Below are 25,737 nucleotides of genomic sequence, written 5' to 3' on the forward strand. Positions count from 1 at the left end.
TTGGGCGGCTCATACGCAGCGTGTGCGCGTGTGGCTAGGGGAGCTAGGGCTGCTAGGGCTCTAATCACAACTCTTGTCGTTGCGAAAACAAGCGAAATTGCCTACAGCAATAAAGTTAGAGCAAAAACCTTTGCAGTCATTTGTAGTCAACTCATTACTCAAACTGCTCAAGCTATATAAGCGTCATAAGTCGCTTCAAGCCGATGAAATCCGAAAGCCTTGCCAGTCCTGTCATTTTTGGGAGGGCCTGATTCATCTGCACGCGGTTAAAAATATGTCTGGGGACAAACAAAACGTGCTTTCGATCTCCATGCTTGACATCGGGGCTCTCGCACAACTCAAGCAACACATCGAACAGGTACAGGAATAAGTTCCGATGTGCCAACCACAAATAGCGAACCAAAAAGGCCGCAGGTGTCTTTAGAAGGGTGGTAATCGTAAGTGCTCACTCCGCGGTTTATCTTGCTTAATACTTCTAACCCAACAGTTGCGACAGGCTCTGATGCTTGAATAATTCTGCATGTCAGTTTGAGGGGTTAGACCTCGCTTCTGAGTCGCCTCATTTGTGCCTCCCTCCCTCCTTTTTTTGTGAACGCTCGGCTCTTGTATCTCTGCTCACTGCTCGTGCTCAGCTATGTATGCGGCGTGGTTCCCTTCCGTTTATTTATTGAAAACATTCGTTGTGTAATTGTACTCACGTCTGTGCATTTTACAGGAACTCGATTTCTTCAGTACCTCACTGCAGCAGCTCAAATCGGCACAAACAAGGTTTCAGGAATCTGAAAATTCTCTGGATGCTCTGAAACCTTCCTGTGAAGGAAAAGAGGTGCTTGTGCCTCTGACAAGCTCCGTATCCTTGCATCGATTTTGACGCTGGTTGTTGTTGTTGTTGTAGAACTTTTATTGTGAGAAGAAAGGGGAAGGGGGCAGGGGTGAAAAGTTGAAAGGGAGTTCATGGGTGGGGCCCAACGTCCAGGGCTCCAGATGCAACGGCTCCCACCTTGGCTCTCTGGATCAGACGTAGCTGATCTTCGAGAGATGAGCTGGTAAGGGCTGCCTCCCATGTCTCGATAGGATTAATCTGTATACTATTGTTTTCCTGGGGCCAGATGAGCGGGCACGCCCAGGTTGCGTGAAATAGCGTGGCTATCTCTCCGCATTTTGTGCACGTTTCTTGGAAGGAATTGGGGAACATTTTTGCCAGTGGCACCAAAAGTGGCGCAGTAGTGTGTCCGATGGGGTTTTCAAGCCAGGCATCCTTGTAGGACAATTTCCTTGACCTTTGGGCGTTCAGATGTATGTGCCTGGTAGGCTTGTGGACGTCAACAAGGTTACTGTGGACATCGGCACAGGATACTACATAGAAACGGCAAGTACTGAAAATTGACCGGCAAGCTTCGGCAACCTCCGGCAGCTAAAGGCTGCCGCAAATGCTTGCTGCAGCAGCAATTGTCCCAGGCTCCCTGGCAAATAGGCGTTGGCTTGCTGGCTTACAGCGATCTCGCATTTTGTCTGAAACCCCAGAAAGTGTGTATTTGCCAAGTTTCCAGGGGCAAGCACTGGGCCCAATATTGTGAGAAGTTATTGCTGGCAAACATTCCAGTTATAACAGCAAGAACACTTGCGAAAAATGCTTTAGGACCTCCACCCAAAAAGCTCCGTTGTGCAGAGAGAGAGGTTAGATAAATGTGCGTGCATAAATTGAAAGTAATGTAAAATCGGTATGCAGGAAGTCCTCTTCACAGCCTAGGTAATAAAATGCTTGAAGTGGCCAGGTTGTCAAGGTGGATGCAAGCCACGTGGAGCTATCGTAGACTTGGTAGGGGCTGAGGGGCGTTTGACAAGCACTCTAGACAGTTGATAGTAGACTACCTCTGTCCCTGAAAATATGGTGTACAACCAGCAAGAATTGCTAGTGATGACCCGTGGGGCTGAAACTTGGCCCCTTGCTGAACACTTGGAAGGGAAACTGAGGTTAGCGCATTGAACTGTGCAGTGAAGGATGTTAGGAGTAATGCTTAAAAACAAGAAACTAGTGTTTTGAGTCGAGGAGCAAATCAGCTCAAGAGGAAGGAGTGGACTTGGGCTGGGGGAGAACTGACAACTTGTGGACAACTGGAGTAATAGAGTGGCTGCTGAGAGACAGGACTAGAAGTAGAGGAAGACCACTCACTTGATGGAGGGACAAAATAATGTTGGTGGGCAGAGGCCTTCATCCTGCAGTGGGCGTAGATAGGGTTATGATTATATGTATACGATATCAAGGGTGTGTTGCTAAACTGGCACTATTTTCTTCAGGACATCTCTGGGTCAAAAGACTATTTCAAACGGCGGGTCAAGTACATCACAGACCAAATGGTGAAGATTCAGAAGATTGCTCAGGAGAAGGTGGCCCTTCGTGAGGGTGAGTGAGAACGCTGCACATTATCATTCCTCACGTTGGCAAGCAACGTTAACACATAGCTCGGAGGCTGCACATTGCTGTCTGTACCTTACAAGGCATCACCTCTGCACTAATGGGCAGGCATCATTGGCTGCCTTTATACACAGATACAATAAGCTGTAAAAGCATCTCAAATGAGTTCATTAAAAAAAATGAGTCACATTTGTGTTCTATGCAAAATAATCATTGCTGGGGAATTTGCAGTTCAAGGGGCAGGCTTTGAACTGCCAGTCTCCCTTTGCCGTGATTTGTTATGCGACTGGGGTGAGAGAGCTAAAAATGAGCGGGCAGCATATAGACTCTGTTCCAGATGGTGTGGCGTCACAGTCGTTATTTTTCAACACGCAAGGTTTACATGTTTTAAACAGTTTATGTCCAGCATAGTCAAGTGCAGTTCATATCACACTTGGGTAGCTGAAATCCCTGCGTTCAAAGCGGTGGTCTATGTTAAGCTGCTATTAAAAAAAAAAAGTGCAGTTGCATCGCGAAATGCACAGATGGATCCCCTCCCTCTTTTCTTTCGACACTGGAGCTATTGGGTAGACAAATTCGATTCCAGTTAAGACAAGTTTATACAAGTGTGAATGTTCCCTATTTGTTCCCACTGGCTTTGATATTTTTTATTCATCTCTGAAATCAAGTGGTGTTTCAGTGTGTTTCTACTAACTAGCCATCCTCAATTTGTTTTAGCCAAACCTACTATCAAGATGGCATCTTGCAATACATTGAGTACCCATCACTGAACCGTCTCCATGCAAATTTATCATTTAGGACAGATTGAAAATCTTCTCTAGTACCACAAAAATAAGACTGCATCGTTTCCCTTTCCTTTCCAGCAATTGTGGAAACCATGGAGAAGAAAATCCAAGCCAGTTTCGCAGCCCAAGCGGCCGCTGCATCCAAAAGCTGAAACAAAGGGTTGCAAGACCATGCGAACACGTAGTTATTTATGCCTGTGCGTTATGTCTTTTGCTACAATAAACATGTGGAGATAAGCACACACGTTCAGTGCAAATTGCTACAACTTCTCTGCTTAAAGTGTAACGGAACGCTTGTGTGATGCAGCTAATGTGTGGCCGCAACAGTGGCTCAAGTAGTCCCGATTTTTTTTTTTTAACAGTAATGGCAATAAATATTGTTCAGAAATTTTGTCTGAGTGTTGGTAGTGGATACCAGCTGCAACGCCACATTATGCAAGGCCTACAAAACTGATCAGTTGTTGGTCACTAACATTGGCTCAAATCATGTCAGGCTGGAGAAAATTTCCTGCTCATAACCTCCTGAAAGAAGGAAAATGTTATGGTACGCATATTACAGTTTAGCCCACCATATTCCCATAGTTCCTAAATGTAAAAATGAGCACAGTACACTGTTTATCCAGCATTTCATTTTCCCCATGTTTGAAAATAAGTGTGTGAGGACCAAGCCTGGTATCTGCTCCTCATTGCAGGGCTGCAAATTTTGTTCATATGCCGCGGCATTGGCTCGCTACAGGATTTTTATCAAAACAGTATAAAGTTTATTCAATTTAGAATATGCCACTTCGCAACAAATTAAAAAAGAAAAATTGTTTTTTCCACCGCCAGGCTGTTGTGTCTCAGCTGCACTCCTGAGCAACGGCAATGCTGTTGAGATGAGTTTTGAGGGCCTCCGCATAATCCAGCATGCTCTTGGCCATCGCCTTGTCGATGATGTACTGGGGGATCCAACCCTGGAAGAGAATGGAGGGGAAGGCAAACAACATTAAGGTGCCTCGTGACTAGCGCGGAGCATTCTTATGCAAGCAGTGTCAGAGGCAGCGGTAAACCTAAAAAAGAGACTAAGGGGCAGACAGTTTGGAATGTTGTGCAAAACCAACATAAATACATTCCTGCTGGCAAAGCATTGTCCAATGCCAAGTCCTTCTTTTCAATGGGCACCGGTTGACAACTTCAGATCTCAAATCACGACATCAGGCCTAACATATTACATCTGGCCTTAACGTTAGGTGACCTTAACAATGAGTGTTGCAATAGGCCAAGCAACTTCAAGATGTGGGTACCAATTGATGACATTAGGCCTCGAGAGCATGAAGTTCGGGCTGTTGAACTGCCATGAATGACAGTTCAACTCAAACAAAAGTGGCCTAGGTAGCCAACAACGCTTTCGAACTAGGAAGAAAAGGTTTGGGAAGAGTTTCTTAACAGTGGTAGACTCCATGAATGCAATGAAAGTAAAGTTTCGATAAATAAAAATTCATTAAACAGTACTGCTTAAAGGGAACAGATGTCTTGCAGTTGGTTGGTTTTGTATTAAGGCAACGAAAAAAGGTTTTCATGATCGGAAGGGAAGTTTTCTGACCACCGCGTAAATGGAACTGAAAACTGACTCGAAAGTGGGGCAGGTACAGCGCAATCACGAGGCTTATAGTTGCAGTGTGCTTGCAGTTGTGCTCAGGTGGGCTTAAGCCTTAGAGCCTCAGTTCAAGCCCTGGGGATGCACTCTCTAATGCTCCGTTGACGCCTACACACTGCACAGGTAAAATCAGGAGTGCAAATGCTGAAGAGTTTCTTCCAACGCGAAGGTACCGAACTGTTTCTGTGCAGCCTGCCGGGTATGGGTGCCGCCATTTATGGAACAGCTGCAAGGGCTTACAAGCAAATACAAGGCTGAATGGGCAGAAGAACTATCGATAATTGGTTTAATTTCGCAGTATTTGGGGAAAAAGAGAACTTATCCACTTGCATACTTCTGTGCCATAAAGTTTGTATCTATAGTGTGCCATTGTCCTTGTTAACACAATTTTGCCTCGCACAATGCATAGCCTATTCTCTCTGTAAATGAGATTCCGGACAAAGGAAGCATCTTTTCCAGTCCCGTAGTTTCCGTTTAACGAGGGCCCACTATACCTTGAGGTTGACATTGAGCAACCACTGGAACTTGCTGCGGTGGATCTCACTGTCTGAAGGAGCCAGCATGTACAGCAGAGGGCCCTGTTCACCCCTGCGAAGAGCAACAGGCCACCACTCAGCAAATTGGCGCCACCCAACAAACTGCTGTGCAGTTGTACTACACAGTCGCAGCCACCTGTGTTATCAAGGCACCCGGCAACTAGGCGGCTAAATCAGTTTTTCAACTGTTCAAAGAAAAAAAAATGGGGGAGGGGGGGGGGGGGGCAAGTGCAAGTTCTGGAGTGCCATGGCCAACGGTGTGGCTGCAGCCGCACTGTGCCACGCAGCTGTCAGTCTCGAACTAGGTGACTCTATGTCATCTCTGCATTGTGCACCAGAAAGCAGCATTTCATGTCTTGGAGCAGTAATAATGCTTATCAGGAGCAGCCCACGGGAGTTTTTGGAGAAGTTACCGAAACATGTTACTCTGTCACTTTGAAATGGAAATGCCAAGACAGCTAAATGTATCAAATACACTGCAGTCGCTCCCGGATATATTGAACACGGATATTTCAAATTACTGGGTATATCAAACAGTCCAAACATCTTGTACGCATGCATCCAACTCTCATTCACCGTCACATTCAATATATGGAACAAGTGCTCCTGCAAGTGCGCTACTCCTCACGTTCTGGGCGATTATGATGACTTCCCACGAATTGCATTGCTTGAGTCGCTTGGGTGGCCCTCAATATACTAAGAATCTCCATGCCTTCAACACCTATTCGACCTGCTCGATGCTCCAGCATGGGGATAGCCTCATGACAAGAACACAAGGTGTGGTTGGATGCGCAAGGGAAAGAGAAAACCGACGGGAGGCACTGTGACCCAGCAGTGGCTCTGCTGGCATGACTGACATGGAAACCGGTGCAACAAAGTGCATGTCTATTTTGTTCATGGCGGCATGTCTTCGAAGCCATGGTTGCGAAAAGAATGGAATAGTTTGGATTTAGCGACGAAGACTGACATCATTAGATGGCTGAGGGCCCGTGAAAAGTAGTCGTCGGTTGCAGAGGAATTTGGAATTCGAAATTCCTTGCAGCACGTTTGAACACGACACTGTGTAGCAAGCTGACGTAAGGTGAAGGCAGCGCAGTCTGGCCAATCTGGACTGTGTTGTGTGCGTGTCGCTGCAACTGGCTCAGCAAAGCGGCTTTGTTGCGGCTCCAGACAAGAGGCATTTGGACACAGAAGACGACGGCATTGAGTGCCTCGAGAGTGAATTGGAGAGCTATCGGCATTCCCATGCGCTGTTCCAGATGCCACAACAGCACATAAGTTCATAAGTGTTGTTAACAACATGGAGGCGGCGGCGGATCACAACAATGTGGAAATCGCAGCGGGGATCGCTGTTACCGCAGAAGCAGACTTATCAGCGACCCGGTGACGTCGCCTGCGACAGCCAAGCTTGTGTCAGCATTCACCGTAATTTGCAGCTGTGGCGCTGCAATTGACGGTGCCGGGCTTTCTCATTTGAATGGCGTTAGTAAGCTCGAAGGCAGTGGTGAATTTCATGACGCAGAAGATAAAGAAAGCGAAGCTCTCAGACTTTTTTCGTGCTAAACAAAATGCAGTGGTCGTAGTGCTGTCTTTCATATTTTCTGTACTTTGAGGAACAAATCGGGACGCTACCACTTGTCACGATGTTGGAAGGATCTCAGTGATGTGCGGAATTTTGAGAAGCTTCAGATGGGCATATATTATATTTTGAATTTTTGATATATCGAGCTATTTTGAGACTCCTTTGGAGTTCGATATATCCGGAATCGACTGTATGCACCTAGACGTCTAAAATATGACAGCTCACTTGTGTTCTTCATTTCTTTCACTCACTCGGCACACCTGTCTTGAAAGGCTAGTCTTCCCTCTTGCTTTCTCAAGTGCAATCTTGCCACAGTTGTCATGAAGCTACAGTAATCCCTCGTAACGAAGTCAGCGGGACGGCGAAAAATTTCGTTATAAGCGGTATTTTGATATATGCGACCACTCGAGAAAACCTAAGTAGTTGAGATACAATGTGCCACAAGTGCGAAGAATAAAAACCCAATGTATTCAGTGAAGCGAAACTTTACTCAGGTGCAGAAAAAGCGGTGAGCTTTGGCTGTTTCATGTTTTTGCCGGGCGCGAGCAACCCCTATTGGCCCAAGCAGTGACTGGTATCCGAACGCCTCGCAGACTGCTAAGCGCATGAGGAAGGGAAGGCAGTGACCACTTTTATAGGGGGAAGGGGCGGGCGTCACGGAACGCTACGAGAGTTTTGCGCTGGAAAGCGCCGCAAATGCCGTGGCTGGAGTCAGAGGTTGTGTTTGTTGAGCTCAAAAACCGATTAACCGCTCATTGTGGGTACACAACGCAATCATGAAAACTGACCGGCTTTGGACTAGGGGTCTTGCGTGATCACTGGGCATTTTTTCCCGAGGTGTGCAGCAGTGAAGTCTGCAAAACAAGAGTTTTTCCTCGCCCTGCTGTTGACGACACTTCTAATTCTGCGCTTCGAGTGTCAGTGATCGCGCACCGTGGCGTCCACGCTATTGACCAATGTCTAGGAACAAAATTCAATCACCCTACCACGCTTTTGGACCATTTCTCTGAGGTCGGATGGCAAATAGAGCATGACCACCTCGAGAAAATCGCCCGGGAAACACCAGCTTCTTAACCCACCATGTTGACCATCTGACTTGCCGCTGGGTCGCCGCCGCTGGGCGACGCCTACACTCGCCACTTCGCTCTAAGCGGGTCCAGCTCTTCGTGCGCTTCGAGTAATGCGGTCTAAAATGCATGCATTCGGCTTGGGATCAGAAGAAATTTCGAATAAAGTGGTATTTCGAGTAAAGCGAGTTCGTTATAACGAGGGATTACTGTACGTCCAAAATGGCCATTTCGCACAGCACATGACAACATTTCCACCTTCATCACCTTCAGCACTTCCATCACCGCATTATGCACTGCTTTGCGCAGCAAAGGCGCCCGCAGCTACAAGTGCTCGCCTTTGTGCACAGCCCATTTGTGCTCTGCACATTTTGCAAAACGTTAGGCATTTCAGGCACACAACATTAACTGCTGGCACACCCTTCCTAAACTTCCAAAGCTGTTTGCCATTTTTAAAGCACACAGATTTAGAAGCTGACAGTTAGAAGGAGTTGAATTCGCAGACAGAGAGAGAGAGAGCTCAAGGGCATGTAAGGTGAAGGTACTGCCCGTGACGCCAATGAGTTTTGCGGCACTTTTGAGTACGGCACTGACCTCACCACCGTCTTCTTGGGCGGCGCCTTGGTGTGCTCGGCACAGATGGCACAGAGTAAGTAGGACTCGCCACGCCTCTGCCACATCCGCAGATTTACAAAATCTCTGGGGAAGGAAAGAAAAACGCTTTGCAGAGAGGTCTGCTAACTGGAGGACTGAAAGTGTGTTGAGCAATCAAAGAGCCAATGTGGCCATACAGATGCACGACTTAAAACTGCCACCACAGTCTTTTCATTGCGCCAGGTAAAAGGTAGGCAACAGGAGCTAAAATCATCACACAACAAATACAAGTGCCGGTTTTTCAAGCTACACCCCTGAAACTGCCTCAGTGGCCAGAAAAAAAAAGGGGGGGGGGAGGGGGGGGGGGGGGGAATAAAAGCGGCATAAGCACTTGCACAATTCTCAAATTTCTTGTCTGAATAACAAATTCTTACAGTGCGCAGCACAAATTATGATAAGATGATATCAGCAATGGCAGTACAGTTAAACCTCGATGTAACGAACTTCAATGTAACGAAACCCTCGATGTAACGAACCACGGAATTTTTCGTAACTTCAAGTGTATGCTCACCATGTATTTTCACCCTCTGTGTAACGAAGTCCCGTATGCCGGAATTTCAAAGTAACGAAGTTTCATGGAGAACTAGGCACGAAATTTAAGTTGTAGAGGTATATTTTGGGAGACGCAAGCGCCGAAATGGGGTCTCAGTAAAACGCGAACGGCAACACGGGCCGCCCAATGCCGCGGATGCAGCGAGCCACGGGTCTGTGAGCGAGCCCCTTGCCTACAAACTGCGTGGCGTGCATACACGGCCGGCGCACTGTTTCTGTCGGAGCTTAATCGTCTACGCGGGCATCAGCGTGAACCGCATGGAGCATTTTCTCACAGAACAGTTTTCTCCTCGCAAAAACTCAAAACGCGCCCCGCAAGCCACAGGCGCGCTGACGCAGCCGCGGAGACCACCCGCGATATGTGCGTAGCTCCAGCGACCGCTTCCAACCGCTCGTTGAAACGCAACTCGAGGGGCAAATGAGAGGGGCACGCGAGAAAAAAAAGCGGATAACGTTGGCGAAATTTTCACAGTAAAACGTCATGCGCGCCGCTTACGAAAGCGCCCATCAAACATCCTCCGCGGTGGTAAGCCTAATCGCCTCTTGCGGGGTTGCCGCCGCCGCCGCATGCCGTTGTTTTGCCCTTCGTTCGAGTTCGCTCATGCTTGTTGGGTTTCATCATTCCAGCAAGCATTTGCGGATCTTTATGAGCCTTGTGCGTGCGTTTTTTTCACACCCGCGTCCACGATTGTGCGCCGGCGGCTGCACACGGCGGCTTCTGCGCCAGGAAGTGACTCGCGCTGCACGCTGCACGCGCCAGTGGGAGGAGCCTGACCAGTTTCGCCAATGGGGAGGCACGCACCCTATGGCGGGAGCTTCGAAGCGCTCGGGCATGCCGAGGATATTTGATGGGCGCTTTCGTAAGCGGCGCGTATGACGCTTTACAGTGAAAATTTCGCCCACGTTATCCGCTTTTTTTCTCGCATGCCCCTCGAGTTGCGTTTCAGCGAGCGGAAGCGGTCGCTGGAGCTACTCACATCGCGCGGGTTGCCTCCGCGGCTGCGTCAGCGCGCCTGTAGCTTGCGGGGCGCGCTTTTGCGGGGAGAAAACGCTCCATGCGGCTCACTCTGATGCCCGCGTAGACGATTAAGCTCCGATAAAAACAAAGAGTGCGCCAGCCGTGTATGCGCGCCACGTGTTCTTTTTCAGGAAATGCTTCACGGGATGACCACTTCATTAAAACCGCGAATTTCAATGTAGCGAAATTTCAATGTAACGAAGTAAATTACGAATTTTACCGACTTCGTTACATCGAGGTTTAACTGTACGTGGGTGGGCGGGGCAGGGCGGAAAACAGATGCAAACACTCGGCTTTCACTTCGGGATCCACTTACCTAGATGAAATGACTCCTTTTATGCCTTCTGAGAGTATGTACACAATGTCTGTCTGGCTGTCTATGCTTTCTACCACCTAAAGAGGAAGGGTACAAAAGAAATTAGGAAATGTGACATGCATGGATATGATATTCACAGTGTCTGGACAATTTCTTGGTCAAGTCAGTACTTATAGGAAGTTTTATGGTCAAACAACTTGTCATGACGACACAACTTTTGCATCTAGCATCAGTAAGAAAGTATTAATTTGGTTATTATTAGTATTAGTTTGGTTATCTGAAAGTTGAAGCAGTTAACAAGTGTAACAGTTACATTCGCAGTTAAATTTGGTCATCGAAAATAGTGCACTATTAAACTGAATAATCATAGCACTAACTCTTGGGATTGGGTTGTGGCAAAAATGATCAACACTACCAGCACTTGGGATTGGGTTGTGGCAAAAATGATCAACACTACCAGCACACGTGTCATTCCTCAAAATAAAAGTACTCCTTCTCAACCAAATCTTGTGCCCCAAAAAACCCAAAAACCACATTCAGAAACTAAATGCAGCAGGTTTCGAGAATTTCTTGTGAGCAGTAACAATCAAGCACTGAGATAAGAAAGGCGACAACACACATGTGTTTCGTAATCTCTCATCTTCGTTCTACTCTATGCTGCAGCTACTCGTAAGATGGCCCGTCACTTCCCCCAACTCATGCATCACATCACAAGTGCATGCACCTGCGTCCATAAAGCCAACTAACCCAGTTCATGTTTCCTATGCTGATCATGCACACACGTACAGCTTAAAGGGGCCATGCAGACAAAATACAAGTTTGTTTTGTTCGAAATATTTCGCGCCCCCAGCCCTTGTCTGGAAGCAAACGATGCTTTGTTCACTGAGAAATTAATCAATTTAAGTTAAAATTTTGATTCTCCCGCCAAATCGTGTGTTTTCGTGGTCTGCAATGACATCACAGGAACTGCTCTGCAGCTGATTGCGAAGCCTTGCTTACCGTTAGTCAATCTAGATGGCGTCACCATACCGCAAAAGGCCGTTTTCTGCCTTTGCTTTGTTATTTGACCGTATTTGTACCTGGCTTGTTTTTGTTGAGGTAGAAAATAATTGTTTCGTGAAACATGGTGTTTGCTCGACAAATATGGTCACGTAAGACACTGTCGCTTACACCAATCGGCCAGTGTTGTCTGCTACAACCCCAAAGCGCCACACTGCCGTGCAGCTAAAACATAGCATAGTGCGCGCAGTACCAACAGCAGTACGCATCGGTACTTCTATGTTTACGCATATTTTCAAAAATTACACTGTTTACTCCACCATTCTTACTGCTATGAAAAGGATGTGCCCTTAATTTAAGCACAAGTAGCTCGTTCGGCAAGCTTATAAGCCCTGCCTAATTTGCGTTTGCTTTTGCACAGCTGGGCATATGACATCATAGGTTCTGTTGCGGGAAATGAGCTAGAGGGTCGCATGGCCATTCCCTTTTTTCCTAGTTATATAGCTTATTTGAGCAAAGTTTGCGTTAAAAGTGGTGTCAATATGATTCTAACGAGGCAATATTTCGAATGAACCAAACTTGTGTTTTGTCTGCATGGCCCCTTTGACAATAAGACCTTTGAAATTTAGGCAATATGCAGCTGTGTATTGATTTATAACATAACGAAACAATTGATCAATCAATAAATTTTGCGTGGTACTTGCGCATGCGGACACAAGTGATCTTACATTACCCTAGAAAGGAAAACTTCACCGTGCACTGCCAAGCCCTACCTCCAAGGTCTTTCTGTACACTGCTAGTGTACAAATGCTTCATTACAAACCCTTAATCCCGGATGCACCTGTTACGTAAAGTGGAGCTAGCAGGTGTCACCCTTACTTCAATAGTCGACAATCAGTACGCTCGCACTTCTATCAACACATGACGGGTGGCTCGGCTCCCCATCCACCCTAGCTGCCTTACCCTGGCTTCTTTAACTGACGGGTTCCACAGGACCTGTTGATCCAACTTGTTGAACAGGATGTCCAGAACAGTTTCTGGGGGTGCAGGCAGGGTTCCCTGAAGCAAGGAAAGAAGCGTTTCAAAGGGGCTGTTTGAGCAGTGTCGGAAATTGAGAAAAATTTCGTACACATCTGCAACCATCCACACACTATTCCCAAGTCTTTTTTTCTTTTCTTGTTCCCTTCTTCGAGTTTTATATTTGAGATCTGCACTTGAAGTGTTCAGTGCACCTAAACACATAAGTACTAGTGCCAGCATGATTTGCTCTCCAGTGCCATATTCTTGGTCCTTCACAAAGCCACCGTGCATTGTTTCTGCGACCTGTTATGGATGCGTTCTGTCCTCACCACTGCAGCAGATAAATTCCTACGCACTGTGCCCAACTTTCTGCAATCACGATGGCAAATAAACTGTTCGAATTATTTTAATGTGTGCGTAGCTCCGTCTTCCCAGGATTCAACTCCCAAATGTTTCTGCATGTACGTAAACTGTGCCATGATGATTTTCAAAACACAGCAGAACCAAGACTCCACTTTTCCTGCCATAACAGGCCTAATTTGTACTACGTAGTTGCGTGAAAGACAATGCCACAAACGGTAAAATTTGCAGAGGAATTCTTCCGTCTTCAGTGACATCGAGTCATTGTGGTTCCAGGAGCAACTATGATTGCATAAAAATAGAATGCTGGGTGCAGTCTAGTGTTATTGAGGCTTGGGTAAAAGGTGGGACTTTGTCAATAAGTACCTAGTTAAGATGGCTAGAATCCAAAAATATAAAAATACATGTAAATAGGTAATATAATTAAATATAAAGAATAAAAATATATAAAGAATGCAAAAGAGGAGTTCTCGAGTTTTTCTCATTTTTCGCATTAAAAAATTAAGCATCAAAGCAGCCCTCATCACATATAAAATTCGCCTGCAGGAGGAAAACAATAATACACACACCTTTAAATAAAAAAAAAAAGATAGGAAGCAAAGACAACTAAAGCATTTTTGAAGGCCTTTTGTTTCTGATGAAATCAAGAAAAGCGTAACACACGAGCAGGCTCCTCGTGACCCCTATTTTTGCCAAAAATTCTGGAAAAAAAAAAAAAAAAAAAACTTCGCAGTACCGTTTACAATCATTTGCTGCTTTACCTGCTTTTAAAAAATGCTATTAACCTGTCTATGCACAAAAGTTGCACACAAAAGTTCAGAAAGTGGTATTATGTGGCCATATAAAAACTAATTGCAGTTTAACGTGGGTTACGGAATAATTTAAACGCCCAGAAATTCTTACGCATTCAAAAATTTCCTACCCACAGCCACTTTTCCTGTCACTGAGAAATTTTCTCGTTCTTTTTCTTAAGCTACTTCAAGTGATACCCTAGTTGGTTCACACAGTCTTAAACGCACATAGCCATAAAAGCTTGTGCTGCCACTTCTTTTATTTTTGAATACCAGTAAAACAATTTTTTTTTTTCGAGATTTAACTAAGAATATCCAACAATAGCAGCTTTTGAGAGTACAAACTTCGCTCCGTCAACTTCGGTGGCGGTTCAGTGAAAAAGGGGGGAGCGGGGTTACAACCCCCAGAACACCCCCTGTAGGTGCGCCACTGGTGTGTTTTGCTGCAGATTATTGCATGTTGCGTGTATGACTGCACTGCTGTGCAGAGGCGGAAATGCCTTCTACTTCAAAGGAAAAAAATAAGAGGTGGTGTTTCGTGCCAGGGTGCGATTCCTGATACAAATCTTGTTCCAAAAAAGTCTCTTCCGCGCGCCGGCTTGTCAAGACCTGTTTTTGAAGTGGTCGCGTGCTATTCCAAGGGCCGACACGACGCTTCAGAGCAATTCGGCTCTTTGTGCAAAGCACTCTGACGCGAGGTGAGTAGCTCTAGCATGTCATACAGTTAAAACCCGATCTAACGCAGTCACCGGGAGCCGCGAATTATTTCGTTAAATAGAGAACTTCGTGAACTCGGGACTGTCCTTTTACAAGCGGTTGATTTCATAAATTCGATGTCTAAAGGGAGTTGCATCCCAGCAGCTACCATGAGATCGTAATTGTGGCAGCTACGGCGCTCGCCTGACGATAATTAAGCGATGCACTAAAAGTGCGCGGTATTTCTCAAACGCCTGCTTGCTTTCTGGCAGCATAAAACTCTGCTGTGTTTAGCCATGTCACAAACCCCATGTTAGCAGTATAGTAACACAAGCCTTCCTTTGTCTAAGGAACTGCGGTATCAGCTAAAATTTCTAGAACTCAGTAACGCATCTCCGCTGGGTCGTGGTGTAGACTCGTAGCACGGAGAACGGCCCCGCACGCTGACGGCGCCCCTGACGACAGCGCCGCCGCGCGGCATAAACGTGAACGGGGGCCAACTTTTCCTGGCCGGTCATCACACCTTCCCTTTCTAGCCACTCTAACCTAGTTGCAGAGGGGTTAGAAGTTCAGGCTCTCAATCTTCACATTTTCTACCCTGCTATCCCCCACCGTAAACAGAGACATGCAGAAGCAGCAGTGCGACATACCGCATACTTGTAGATCTTGCCAAATTTGGAATGGTGACAGGTCTGAATGGCCCCGTCATGGTCCATCTTTTCAGTTTTCCAGTTACTCTCATGGAAAACCTTCAGGGCAGTGTCCAGAGCTTCTTCAGCCCTACGCTTGTAAGCACGCTCCTGTGGCAACAAAAATTTGTGCACATCAACAAGCAAGAATCAAAACTGGTAGTACTAGAATTTGAAAAAGGAAGAAAGCATAATCCATCAGCACTTCAGCATTCCACAAGGCGTAGGACTGAACGGCTATGTGTATCATGCACCAACAAATGATCTAGTAATCTTAAGGATGGTATAGAACTGTTCGGGTTTCTAATTTTCGAAAAACAGAAAAGCATCACAATTGCTAAGTTTTGTCGGCAGTTCAATTATAAATACACCTGTAGTTCAACCGTGGATATAGAAGCACACTATTAAAATACTGGTGCTCCAATATTCTTTAACCATGTTCTTTGTGCTGTGCAAAAGAAAGAAGAAGAAAAAAAAACAAAGAAAACATGCACCCCTCCGTCAAACGACGCGATGGTTGAATGCAAAGCTTTCTCGTGACGGATTCTATGGTTGTCGTCTAAGTTTTCCAAACTGTTTCGAACCATGTCGAAATGGAGCAATTGGATAGACGCCGGCTTCATAACGTGAGAGACCCAGGTTCGATTCCAGCCACAAGAAACGTTTTTTCTTTCACTTCGGCCTTTTCTTAAAGCCATCAGTGAGAACACTAAAGCTTCACTTTAAAAGTCTGGTAAACTAAAAAACATTGCGGCCAAAGTAAAAAGTCAAGCCACCCACAGAAAGATCACGTCATGCATGTGGACTGGCATGTTGCATCCAACGAAGACACAAAAAAAGAAAGTGGTGTACAGCAAAGGCTGTGGTAATAGCAACTGCACCTGGCTTGTAGCTAGAGCTCAGTTCAGAGCCTCATTCACAAAGGTTGAGTAGAAGCTCACCTCGGGAGGAAGCTGCTTGGGTGCAATCTCTGGTTCGAACCGTACGTGTAAATCATGAGGTAGTTGAAGTTCACTTCTAAAACGAGCTTCGCTCTCACCTGCAGACTCGTTCTCGGACCCTGGATGCAGGAAGCACATCAAACATGGTTTGAAACATAAGCGGTATGTAACACCCGCTTACTAGTAGCTAGCAAACACACACACACGCACGGCCACTGCGTACTAATTGCATGCAATACTCCACAACACAGTGATCATGACACTATAACGATATATAACATGACGATATGATCATGACGGTATATGACGACATATGTATATATAGTTTTAACCCATGTATGCATGACTTTGTAATTAGTGGAGCATCCTGCATCCACCGTGAGCAAGAGTTGTACACTTGCGTATTGCCTGTACTTCTCCAGCAGCAAAGCCCCACTTCTATGACAAAGTACTTCTTTGACGGGTTGTCCCTGAACCCATGTGAGAGTGCGTGAACCGCACTGTGTCGCTAGTGTGGCTTCGTAACTCTTCCTCTAACGTAGCTAGTTGGGGGTCATATCTTTGATATAGGTTGTATTCACTGGCGAAGCACGCATGCAGGCAACCATGTGAGTGCGCCGTCACTGGTTACGTGGAACTCCGCGGGATGGCAGTACTTGTCTGTGCCAAGCACATGGTGTGTGTTGGACATTCCAACCACTACCCCACTGAACGCAAAGTAATGCCTCGACTCCAATGTGAGTGCAATTAACACCACCTCTGTTGACACCACCATTGAGAATCGGGTTAAAACGAAGCAGACGACGCATGTCGGTGTTTTGCTTTTTTCTGCAGTGTGCGGGCGCAGTGGCACAAGCCGTGCCATGTCCATGGCCATTTCTAGTGTTGCCAAGCGAAGAAATTGACAGCTAAACTTTTCAATGAATACCACCTCTAGCCCTCCTGTTGAGCTGAAAACAGGTTCCCAAGTTTGTGGATTCAGTTAAGAATGGCAAACAAGCACCTTGCAGTAAAAAAAAATGGCCCCCCTCTGAGAGAGCTCACGCGGGTTACTGACAGGTAGAAACAACTTTCGCCCCCCCCCCCCCCCCCCCCCCCCCCCCTTGTGACCACTCCTACCTACTTTTTCAAAAAGAAACAAATTCCTTAGTTCCAATGATAGAGAAAAGTTTCGAATGCATTAAAACCCACTTACACTATTTCCATGCCTTTAACATTGCCACAAGCTGAAGTAAAAAGCGTACTGGTGTCTTATAGTTGACAAATTGTACGTCGGTACATTTCCGCTTTCTTTCTGGTACATTTCCACTTTCTTTCATTCTGAGCCTTTCTGATAGTGAAACAAAAGGCGAATTTGGCATGCACTGTAAGACCATTCAATTTCACCGTCCTCAATTATAACAAATTGACCAGACAGCCTATTTTATGAGCTCATTTTCTTTTTTCTTTTTTTTTTCAGGTGTACTCATTTGAATGTTTGCAATTTTGAGGCATTTCACTTTTTTTTCATGCCTGAAAGATCACAACAAATTTATTGATTTTAGGGTTTATCGCACCGATGCAACGCAGGCAATGAGGCGCGCCGTAGTGGAGGGCTCCGGATTAATTTTAACCACCCGGGGATCTTTAGCGTGCGCCAAAATCTCGTATACACGAGTGTTTTTGCTTTTCACCTCCATTAGAAAAGTGGCCACCACGGCCGGGAATCGAACCCGCGTCCTTGTGCTCAGCAGCACAATGCCTTAGCCACTGAGCCACCGCGGCGAGTCAGATCGTTAGAAAAAGAAAAAAGAAGAAGAGAGAGAAATTGACAGCCTATCATTGTGGGGTCTACACTAGTACTACAATAGCAGTTGTCTGACAGAATTTTCTTCGTCCACCCTACACTCTTCTCGCCATTCTCCTACTGTTCACTTTCTCTAAGGCTTCACACAGTAACGACAATGCTGAATTTTTGTGACGCCACCACTGCTAGCACACACTAAAAGACAGAGAGAGCAACTTGACTTGAAAGGTAGGTTCACTGTGTGGCCACTTGTAGGCAGGTGACAAAGCAGATTGGAATCCTCTGTAGAGAGGGAAATGCACTGAGTAAAACCTGCACAGGTCACACTGACTGGAGATAGTAGTAGTACTTTTTTTTTTCTTCTGAAGACAGACGTAGCTTCGCAAAGGTGAGGGGTTAGCCGGTGCCCTTTTGTTATCCTGCCCCAACACCTGTCAAGGTCGTAGCACGATTGAGTTACAAGCGGCACTCCACCCCGACCAACCACCTGCATCTGGCTGAGATCAATGCAACAGGAAAAGAAAAAGAAAACAAAGAACAACTTTACTTCACGCTTGCTATTGCAGTTAGTCATGCACTGATACAAAGACCACGTGCATCGTTCCACATCCACAGGGGTTTTAGGAAATGCGCCCACAACACAAAGAAGTCCTGTATGACAAATTGGCCTTGCATGGTGGTGAAAGAACAATGAAAGTTCTTTGGCCTTCTCCCTTGAAACACCTGCGTCATTGTTGTCAAAAATAGTCCTCGTAGGTTGTGCATCTTGTAATCACTCTACAAAGTCGGATACTCTCCGCGTTGGGGACGCAGAAAAACATAAAGGGCACTTTTAAGAAAACAATGCCCAAAAATCACGTGGCAAAAAATAAAAGAATAAATGGGACAGTTAAAGCCAGTATCACGTGACGAAAAAGGGGGATTTTTCTATCTGATGGGTTCGTGAGCATTAGGGCTTGTACGACGTGACCAAAGATAGGGTGCTGCTGACATGTCGAAACTCACCATTTAAAATAAATGGGTGGACTGTAGTACAGCAAAGATGCAAGAAAGTTTCCATAGCCGGATTTGACAACAAGAGAGGCAAGTGGGGTGTTTGCACTTGGAAGGCCCACCCCTTCTCCCTCAAGTAACATACACAGGAAATACTATTAGATAGGGGGCCATCTCGCATTCACCAAATCACTGCAGCACAGCAGACACAATAGAGCAGTTCAATGACCACATTGTTCTACGTAGAGTGCTGCAGCGTGGGAACAATAAAATGCCCCATTTTATTAAAACTCTTCCAGTTTCCAGCCATGTCACACTCAAATTTCCTCTTGCCCTTTAAATTTGCAAACTATTTAAATAGCTGCATTCACAAAAATTATGAGCACAAAAAGAAAATGTTTTGCAGTGTTGCAGATCCTAGGGTGGCACCATTCAACATGTGCTCGTGACGAGCAACAAATTACAAAATGTTGCTAGCTTTACTCCCTTTCCCCCCCGCGAGCGAATGAAATTTCCAGGTTGATTTCGTAACCCAGGAAAAAATGATTCTAAGGGCAACGTGTGTGAGCCACGGTGGAGGAATATGAGAGGTGTGTGAACAGCGGCGCCTTGCCGTACTGAGCGTGCGCCGACAATTTGAGTGCGTTTCGTCCTTCGTGCAGGTTTATGTGGTGAACACGTATACATGTGTAGCGTTTGCACGGTTTCTTGCGGTATGAATCGCTTTGTGAACCTCTGATGGGGAAAAAGTGCTTCGTCCCGCGTTGCACGACCGGCTACACGTCGTGTCAAGAGAAGTACTCGTTGTTTTCTGCCCCGAAAGACGACGAGCGTCTCAGGCTCTGGCAACATGCCATACCGAGGAAAGATCGCCCGCTGCAAGCAACAGACAGTGTTTGCGAGAGACATTTCGAGCCTCATCGCGTGACAAAGACATGGACTGCTCAGTACAACGGCAATGTACTGATGAGCGTGCCACGACGAGCATTGCCGGCGTGTGACGCTGTTCCCACGATATTTCCAGAGTGCCCACCCTACCTCTCGAAGAGATCAACGACTCGGAAGCGGCCCGCTGAAAGGCAGCTTTTGGCGCAAGCGAAACGAAAAGGCGCGCCCCGTCTGGTGTCAGCAACAACGACAACACGCTGAACTGTCACATGAGTTGCGATGAGACGTCTGCAGTCCAGGCAGGCATCGACATGGAATCTCCGAAAACGCAGTCAGAACCAGAGGAAGCTCATTGTTCGCCGTTCGAAAGCTTGTGTGGCGAAATACCACAGTCATTTCTGCCTTCTGATTCATGGGGGCACCATAAACTTGAGCTTGACGGTGTAAAGAGCGTTGTGTTTTCTCAAATGAAACGCGCGAAGAAACTTGATTGTTTCTCGTCAGAAAAACCTTCGGGAACACGTGCAATTACAACGTTTGTCAACCCAAGGATCGTCAAAATTCATGAAGAAATGAAGGCGAATGTTGTTCTGATGGGCCAGTCTATTCCCTTGACAATGCTGCAGTACAGCAGTTCTCTGACCACTAAGGAAGAAGTCCGAGCTCTTTTCAAGCACGTGCATGAAGTCAACATGTTTGTTCAAACACAACATGTTTGAAGTGTCGAGAGAGCCTTGTGGAGGAAACTAGAGTGCACCAGCAAGTTGAAAGTGCCCTTGTAGACTGCAAAAGCAAAGGCGGCTTATTGCACCCTAAACAGGCCACATTTAAGTTGTTGCGGGCAGCAGAGTCAGCATTTCAGGAGCACGCAACGTGCAGAAATGGATACGAGCTTGCATTGGAAAGCATACTGGAAGCATACACATTCCAGTTTCCTTGTCCGGAGCACAAAGAGGAAGTTATGGCCAGCCTCCTGCACAATTACTTAACAATGCACATGAGGCAGCTCTGCAAGCAAAAGAAAAATCAAATGAAAAGCAGAACTCAGGAGCTCAGGAAGCTTGCAAAGCTTGTCTAACCGAGCATCGATGGAAGCGGCTGTTGTCATTGTGTTATTATTTTATGCCTGTGTCTAATTTTGTTCAGATGTTTTCATTTTGTTACTATTTCATGTCAGTGTGTGACTTTTTTCAAATAAATTGTCAAGTGCAAGTTTTGTCGCTTGAGATTGTGAAGTGCCCCTTTCAACTTTGGCCAGAAATTATTTGCAGCTTTAACCATAGTGTGTAGGAAAAGATGCGAGGCTATTTTGTGGTGCGACACACAGAATCACGCTTGCGCTTTACCATTATGCTACACAGTTCGATGAAACAGATCTGCTTTTTTTTTTTTATTTGGGAGGGGGGGGGGGAGGCGAGAGACTAGTTTTGCTTGCTCTCAAAGAGTGCCTGTAGGCTGCCTATACGAAGCCGGTGCAATTAGCTATTTATATCTGGCTCATTCCATAACTACGACGCAGCCGTCATAAACACATGTTCATCAAAAAGCGCCGCCCAAGAAGTGACAAACCGTAAAATTGCTCCTCGACAAGAAAACTCGTTCTACGAATTTCGTGCCTACATTGCTTTACTGAGTGGTGGAATGCAGATGCGACCAATTGAAACTATCATTAACTAGCAAATAGACACCTGACTTGCTTTCAGCTGAAGTCAATCAGTGAAGAAACAGGCTGTTTTATATACATGGAGCGAAGTAAACACTTGCGAGAGGTGCCGTCAACTAGTGTCGAGGTGTCGTTAATTATGCTACAGGCTTTTTCATTAGCCACACAGGGTTCCTGCTATCAAATTGCAAAGTAACTAGAAGAGGTACACATCACTAGAATCGCGCCGGCCGGCTGCTATAATTGTTGCGTCGGCTCCCGAAGTCGCCAAAGCCACTCAAGATAAGTACTTAAACGCTGGCGCACTGAAAAACGTTAATAAAATTTATAAACGCCGTGAAATACTGCACACGAAGATTATTTTATGAGCTAACATTGCTTAACAGAGCGAGTATTCACAGCGTTGGGCCCTATGTGTTGTGCTGAACCGATGGCCCCCATGCGCGAGCGCCATCCATCGGAAACTGCTCGAAGCGCACGCTAAACCGGTATGCTTGGGCGGGCGCAGTTGAGCCACCCTTCATTTTCCTCCACTGTGGTGTGAGCTAAGAAGGTACGAGATCAGAACTGGCCAACTCTCCAAACTGCCAACACCAGGAGGGCGGCGCTGTACATTCACTTTACCGCTGTCCGGCGAGTAGAAAGTAGTTCCGCCGTCTTCGCTGCGCACGTTCTCTCGGCGGACGGTCGACGGCACGGGCGGGAAGGCGTCGTTGACTATGCGCGCCAGCAACTGTGAGGCCCTGTTCTCGCTGGGGACCACGCGAAAGTCTAGGAACCAGGCCTGGCCCCAGGGGAGCACAAAGGATGTGACCAGCAGCAGGACTCCCGCCAGGACGCCCGAGTTGACGGACAGCTGGGCCTGCCAGTCATAGAGGAAGGTCTTGGCGATGACGACGGCACCGCTCAGTGTCGTCATCACGGCCACCAGGAGCCAGTGCTTCATCCGGAACACCACGTACGCCACCAGCAGCACCAGGAAACGGAGTGCCGCCAGGACCTGCAAGAAAAATTAAAGCCGTTCAACTCAACGTAAAAGCTGTTGGAAGAGCAGAGCAGTGATTCGCCATAAAGGGGCTGTAGCGCCGTTATCCACTCACTGCTACCACCCAGTGCAATTCAAATTTCCCGCCTTCACAGTGCTCACGCGCCCCCTGCCTGAAACTGCGCCAGCGGGAGTTGTGTTCTTTTTGTGCTTGCTTTTCCTCCCGCACGTGCCGGCGTTGCACTGCCACTTTTTTTTCGCTTACTATCGTAAAAACCAACCCAACGAGCTTGACTAACTAAACGAATGCAGGTGCTGGCGGTTAATTACGTAGATTTTGCCTCAAATGTACCTGCAGTTTTGTTTGCGCTAAACAACAGGGAGGTCTATGGCAAGCGCCAGTGGTTCACAAGTTTCGAACGCTTATGACTATATAAACCGCTTGGCTTTCGACGCCTCAAGGTTACGCCGCGACGACAGCCGCTATGACGGAACGCCGTGCGGCTGTACTTGGGTCCGGCAAGTGAGCTGCGACGACAAGTCGAGCCCCTAAAGTGCTCTGCACTTAAAATGGCCCCGAGGTATGGACTCACCAGTCACGCAAGGAAAGAGAGGGAAGGGGGGGGAGAGGGGGGCAGCGAAACACTGTACAGGGGGCAACATACTTGTCTGTATCACAACTTTCGTACTGTGTGCCTTTATCCTACCTCGACCGAGCAGGATTTCAAGAAAACTATCACTGTAGTGTTGTGACTGCACAGAATTTGCCATTTTGACTGATGACACATATAGTATAAGGAAAGAAAAGAAAGTGTATCCCCTACTAGCTGTGGACTTGTAAGAACGCACTCGTATCATGATAAACTGCCAACACAATAGCCTGCTGCAAGGCGGTGTGAATCTCTTTCCCATCATCACTAGAATTTAAAGAATGGAGTGGGGCAGTCAGAAAAATGGCACTGAAATGGCGAGAGTACTGAGAAGAGGATGTTGGCATCTGTGGAGAATTTTTCTTTGTGCTGTGCTTTCTTAACAAGTAATTCACATCCTTGTGTAGAGATTATCTGTTACGAATAAAGGAACAATTTGGGTGTGCATTAAAGAACACCCACAGCAGAAGCATTTCAGCCCTGGGGCCCTATTCTCGACGCCGTAAATTAACCGTGAACTATGAATTCGCCGGAAGCTTTGTCCGATTGGCTTTCACTTTGGGGCACGCGCCTCTGGTTGACAAAGCGGTTGTGTGGGCTTTCGTCATTTTGACGTTTCATGACGTTCACTGGGACCAGTTCTAAAGTTTGCCTTATTTCTCTCTACTGAAAGCGCAAATTCTTGGCCGGCAATGAAAAACTAGAAGAAATGCAGTGGACATGACAACATAGGCCTGTCTTTGCTATTCAACAACAATACGGCTTGTATTTCACTCCCTCTCTGTGATTCGGTGAGGAGACGTGACGTAATATAAACAGTTGGCGAGAACACTTACATCACCCATTGGCAACTTTAGTCTGCGTAAAATAGACATGATGTTACGTAAGGGCTGGCAAATGGTGGCTGTCGTTGCCGTGAGATAGGCCAAAAAATTTTACCGACCTTTGGCGCCGCGAAATCCCCGTGAATTTACAGCAGGCACGATTTCGCATGTTGCCCGGTTTAAAACTGTTTTCTAGCAAAAAAAAATAATAGCTTTAACTGTTCCTAAGTCATGATAACAAAGCATAAAAATAACGTCTCGTATTTCGTTTGACATAACAGTAACATAAGAGGGCAGTGCAAGTCGCTCCATTACAAAGAACCCAACGCATGGCACTTGTCCACACTCCTCCTAGTAAGCTGGAGAGCAGCATGATTGAAACCAAAAGAAGAATAACAAGGAAATTTGACTGTTTTATTCATTACAGCGATGACTGAGCTCGAGCTTAAAAAATGAGTGAATTGGCAGCATCGGTATGCTCTGCTGTTATCAGGCCTAGCGTCTCACTCTCTTTACCATGTCATACAACCGATGGTCATGGGCACCTTTTCTGTGATCACGCCATAAACACGCAACATAGCAGCAGACGATAGCGTGGCGGTGGTGATGGCCGGGAAGGTGATAACGCTACAAAGCTTGCATTGAAGCAGAGAGCTCACCCATGTTACTGAAAGCGATTCAAAGAAATAAATAGATACAACAAAAAAGATTGCGTGATGTTCTTTAGCTCAACAACCGCTTCACTTGCATTTGGAGCAACGTTACTTGATTGTCTTGTGGTGTTGACGCCAATTCTAATCCAAAGAAATGCGTTTCTCTTGCCAACCTAAGCAGCAGTCCTAGCTTTTATAATACATGCCACGTGTTTTTACATCTTTTATGAGCAATTATTGATAGCTTGGTTGTGATCTTGATAAGCTAAGCGTCAAATTACACTGCATGTCGTCATAGCTATACGTGCATCATGTCACTGATTGCTTATGTTTTGCTTACGCAAAAAACATGGCGAAGTCACCATGAATTTATGCAGTCGAGAATAGGGCCCCTGGCAGTCGGGTACAGCTGAAAAGCTTTAGAAAATCAGATACATCCATTCATGTCACGTGTGGCCAATAAATATGTGTCAATAAGGGAGACAGAAGCACACAGTTAGGAGGGCAGTGCAGAAACAATGGCCCAGCACATGTGCATCTTGTGTACATGCAGCAACAAAACACCTGTATTGCGTACTACGTGCAACGATAGAACAATCTCAGCACGCTTCCACACCGCTGTGATGTACAAAACGCTCTGTGACCCCATGTTACTGCCACGAGTGGTTAAGATAGCAAGTGAGGCTTCACAATGGCCTGCGTCAACAAAGTACATCAACAAAAGGCTCATAAGCCTCTTAACCACTGACCTTTACGGACAGTGCTAGCTGGACTCGAAGAAACCTTTTTCAGGACTGGCGATTCTACTGTTTAAGAGACTGGTTCCTCAGTGGTCAGACAAATATTTAAGGACCCGTATCAGCTAATTCAGTATAGCTTTCCTTACAGCTTATTTCTTTTCACTTATGCTCTCTGTCCCAGTGTGTTTATTTCGTAATGCAGCCAATCGTGCAAGCTCGCATCTAGTTTTTGTGCAAATGTGCATCATTATGTCTGCCTAGTGATTTTACGACGACACTTCACCTCCCTTGCTCGTGCTGGTGAAAGCTTCGCATTGGTAACTGCTCCGTTGTCTTTGGTCTCTAGCAGATAGATGTGTTCCACTACTACTATTTGTGCCATTGCAAGACAGCAGCTCCCTTTGGACATGTTCTCAGAGTACCGTTTAGTGATGGGTAACAGCGGTTGAAGGAGGCAAAACTGATTTAATACAGGCCAGTGCAAACTTCGAAGGCTG

General features: G+C 46.3%; 2 protein-coding genes across 3 annotated transcripts in view; one reads left to right on the plus strand and one right to left on the minus strand.

Annotated features, from left to right (window-relative positions):
• The first annotated feature begins 196 nt into the window (after positions 1-196).
• Positions 197-3,594, plus strand: LOC144178349 (prefoldin subunit 5-like). Its single transcript, XM_077706124.1, has 5 exons — positions 197-358; positions 716-850; positions 1,295-1,369; positions 2,299-2,404; positions 3,280-3,594. Exons 1-5 carry the CDS (start codon positions 275-277, stop codon positions 3,351-3,353), a joined length of 474 nt encoding a protein of 157 aa, XP_077562250.1. The 5' UTR covers positions 197-274; the 3' UTR covers positions 3,354-3,594.
• A 345-nt stretch (positions 3,595-3,939) lies between these two features.
• Positions 3,940-25,737, minus strand: part of Start1 (Steroidogenic acute regulatory protein-like) — a 31,089-nt gene continuing 9,291 nt past the window's right edge. For both annotated transcript variants that reach the window (XM_077706121.1, XM_077706122.1), the window contains exons 5-12: positions 22,013-22,388; positions 16,059-16,177; positions 15,079-15,228; positions 12,525-12,620; positions 10,563-10,639; positions 8,617-8,721; positions 5,332-5,425; positions 3,940-4,154 (exon numbers count right to left, since the gene is read on the minus strand). In XM_077706121.1, the coding sequence (XP_077562247.1) occupies positions 4,041-4,154; positions 5,332-5,425; positions 8,617-8,721; positions 10,563-10,639; positions 12,525-12,620; positions 15,079-15,228; positions 16,059-16,177; positions 22,013-22,388 (1,131 nt within the window). In that variant the 3' untranslated portion in view covers positions 3,940-4,040. The remainder of the gene's footprint in view (positions 4,155-5,331; positions 5,426-8,616; positions 8,722-10,562; positions 10,640-12,524; positions 12,621-15,078; positions 15,229-16,058; positions 16,178-22,012; positions 22,389-25,737) is intronic.

The sequence above is a fragment of the Haemaphysalis longicornis genome, unplaced genomic scaffold (assembly GCF_048455015.1).
Source record: "Haemaphysalis longicornis isolate Haplotype H1 unplaced genomic scaffold, Haemaphysalis longicornis Haplotype H1 scaffold_4, whole genome shotgun sequence".
In the NCBI taxonomy this organism is placed as follows: Eukaryota; Metazoa; Arthropoda; class Arachnida; order Ixodida; family Ixodidae; genus Haemaphysalis; species Haemaphysalis longicornis.

Bases quoted from the DNA above. Each gene is read 5' to 3' on its own strand.
- LOC144178349 (XM_077706124.1), top strand. From the start codon at position 275: ATGTCTGGGGACAAACAAAACGTGCTTTCGATCTCCATGCTTGACATC. The intron at 359-715 runs GTACAGGAATAA...TGCATTTTACAG, and splicing joins TCAAGCAACACATCGAACAG to GAACTCGATTTCTTCAGTAC. The intron at 2,405-3,279 runs GTGAGTGAGAAC...TTTCCTTTCCAG, and splicing joins GAAGGTGGCCCTTCGTGAGG to CAATTGTGGAAACCATGGAG.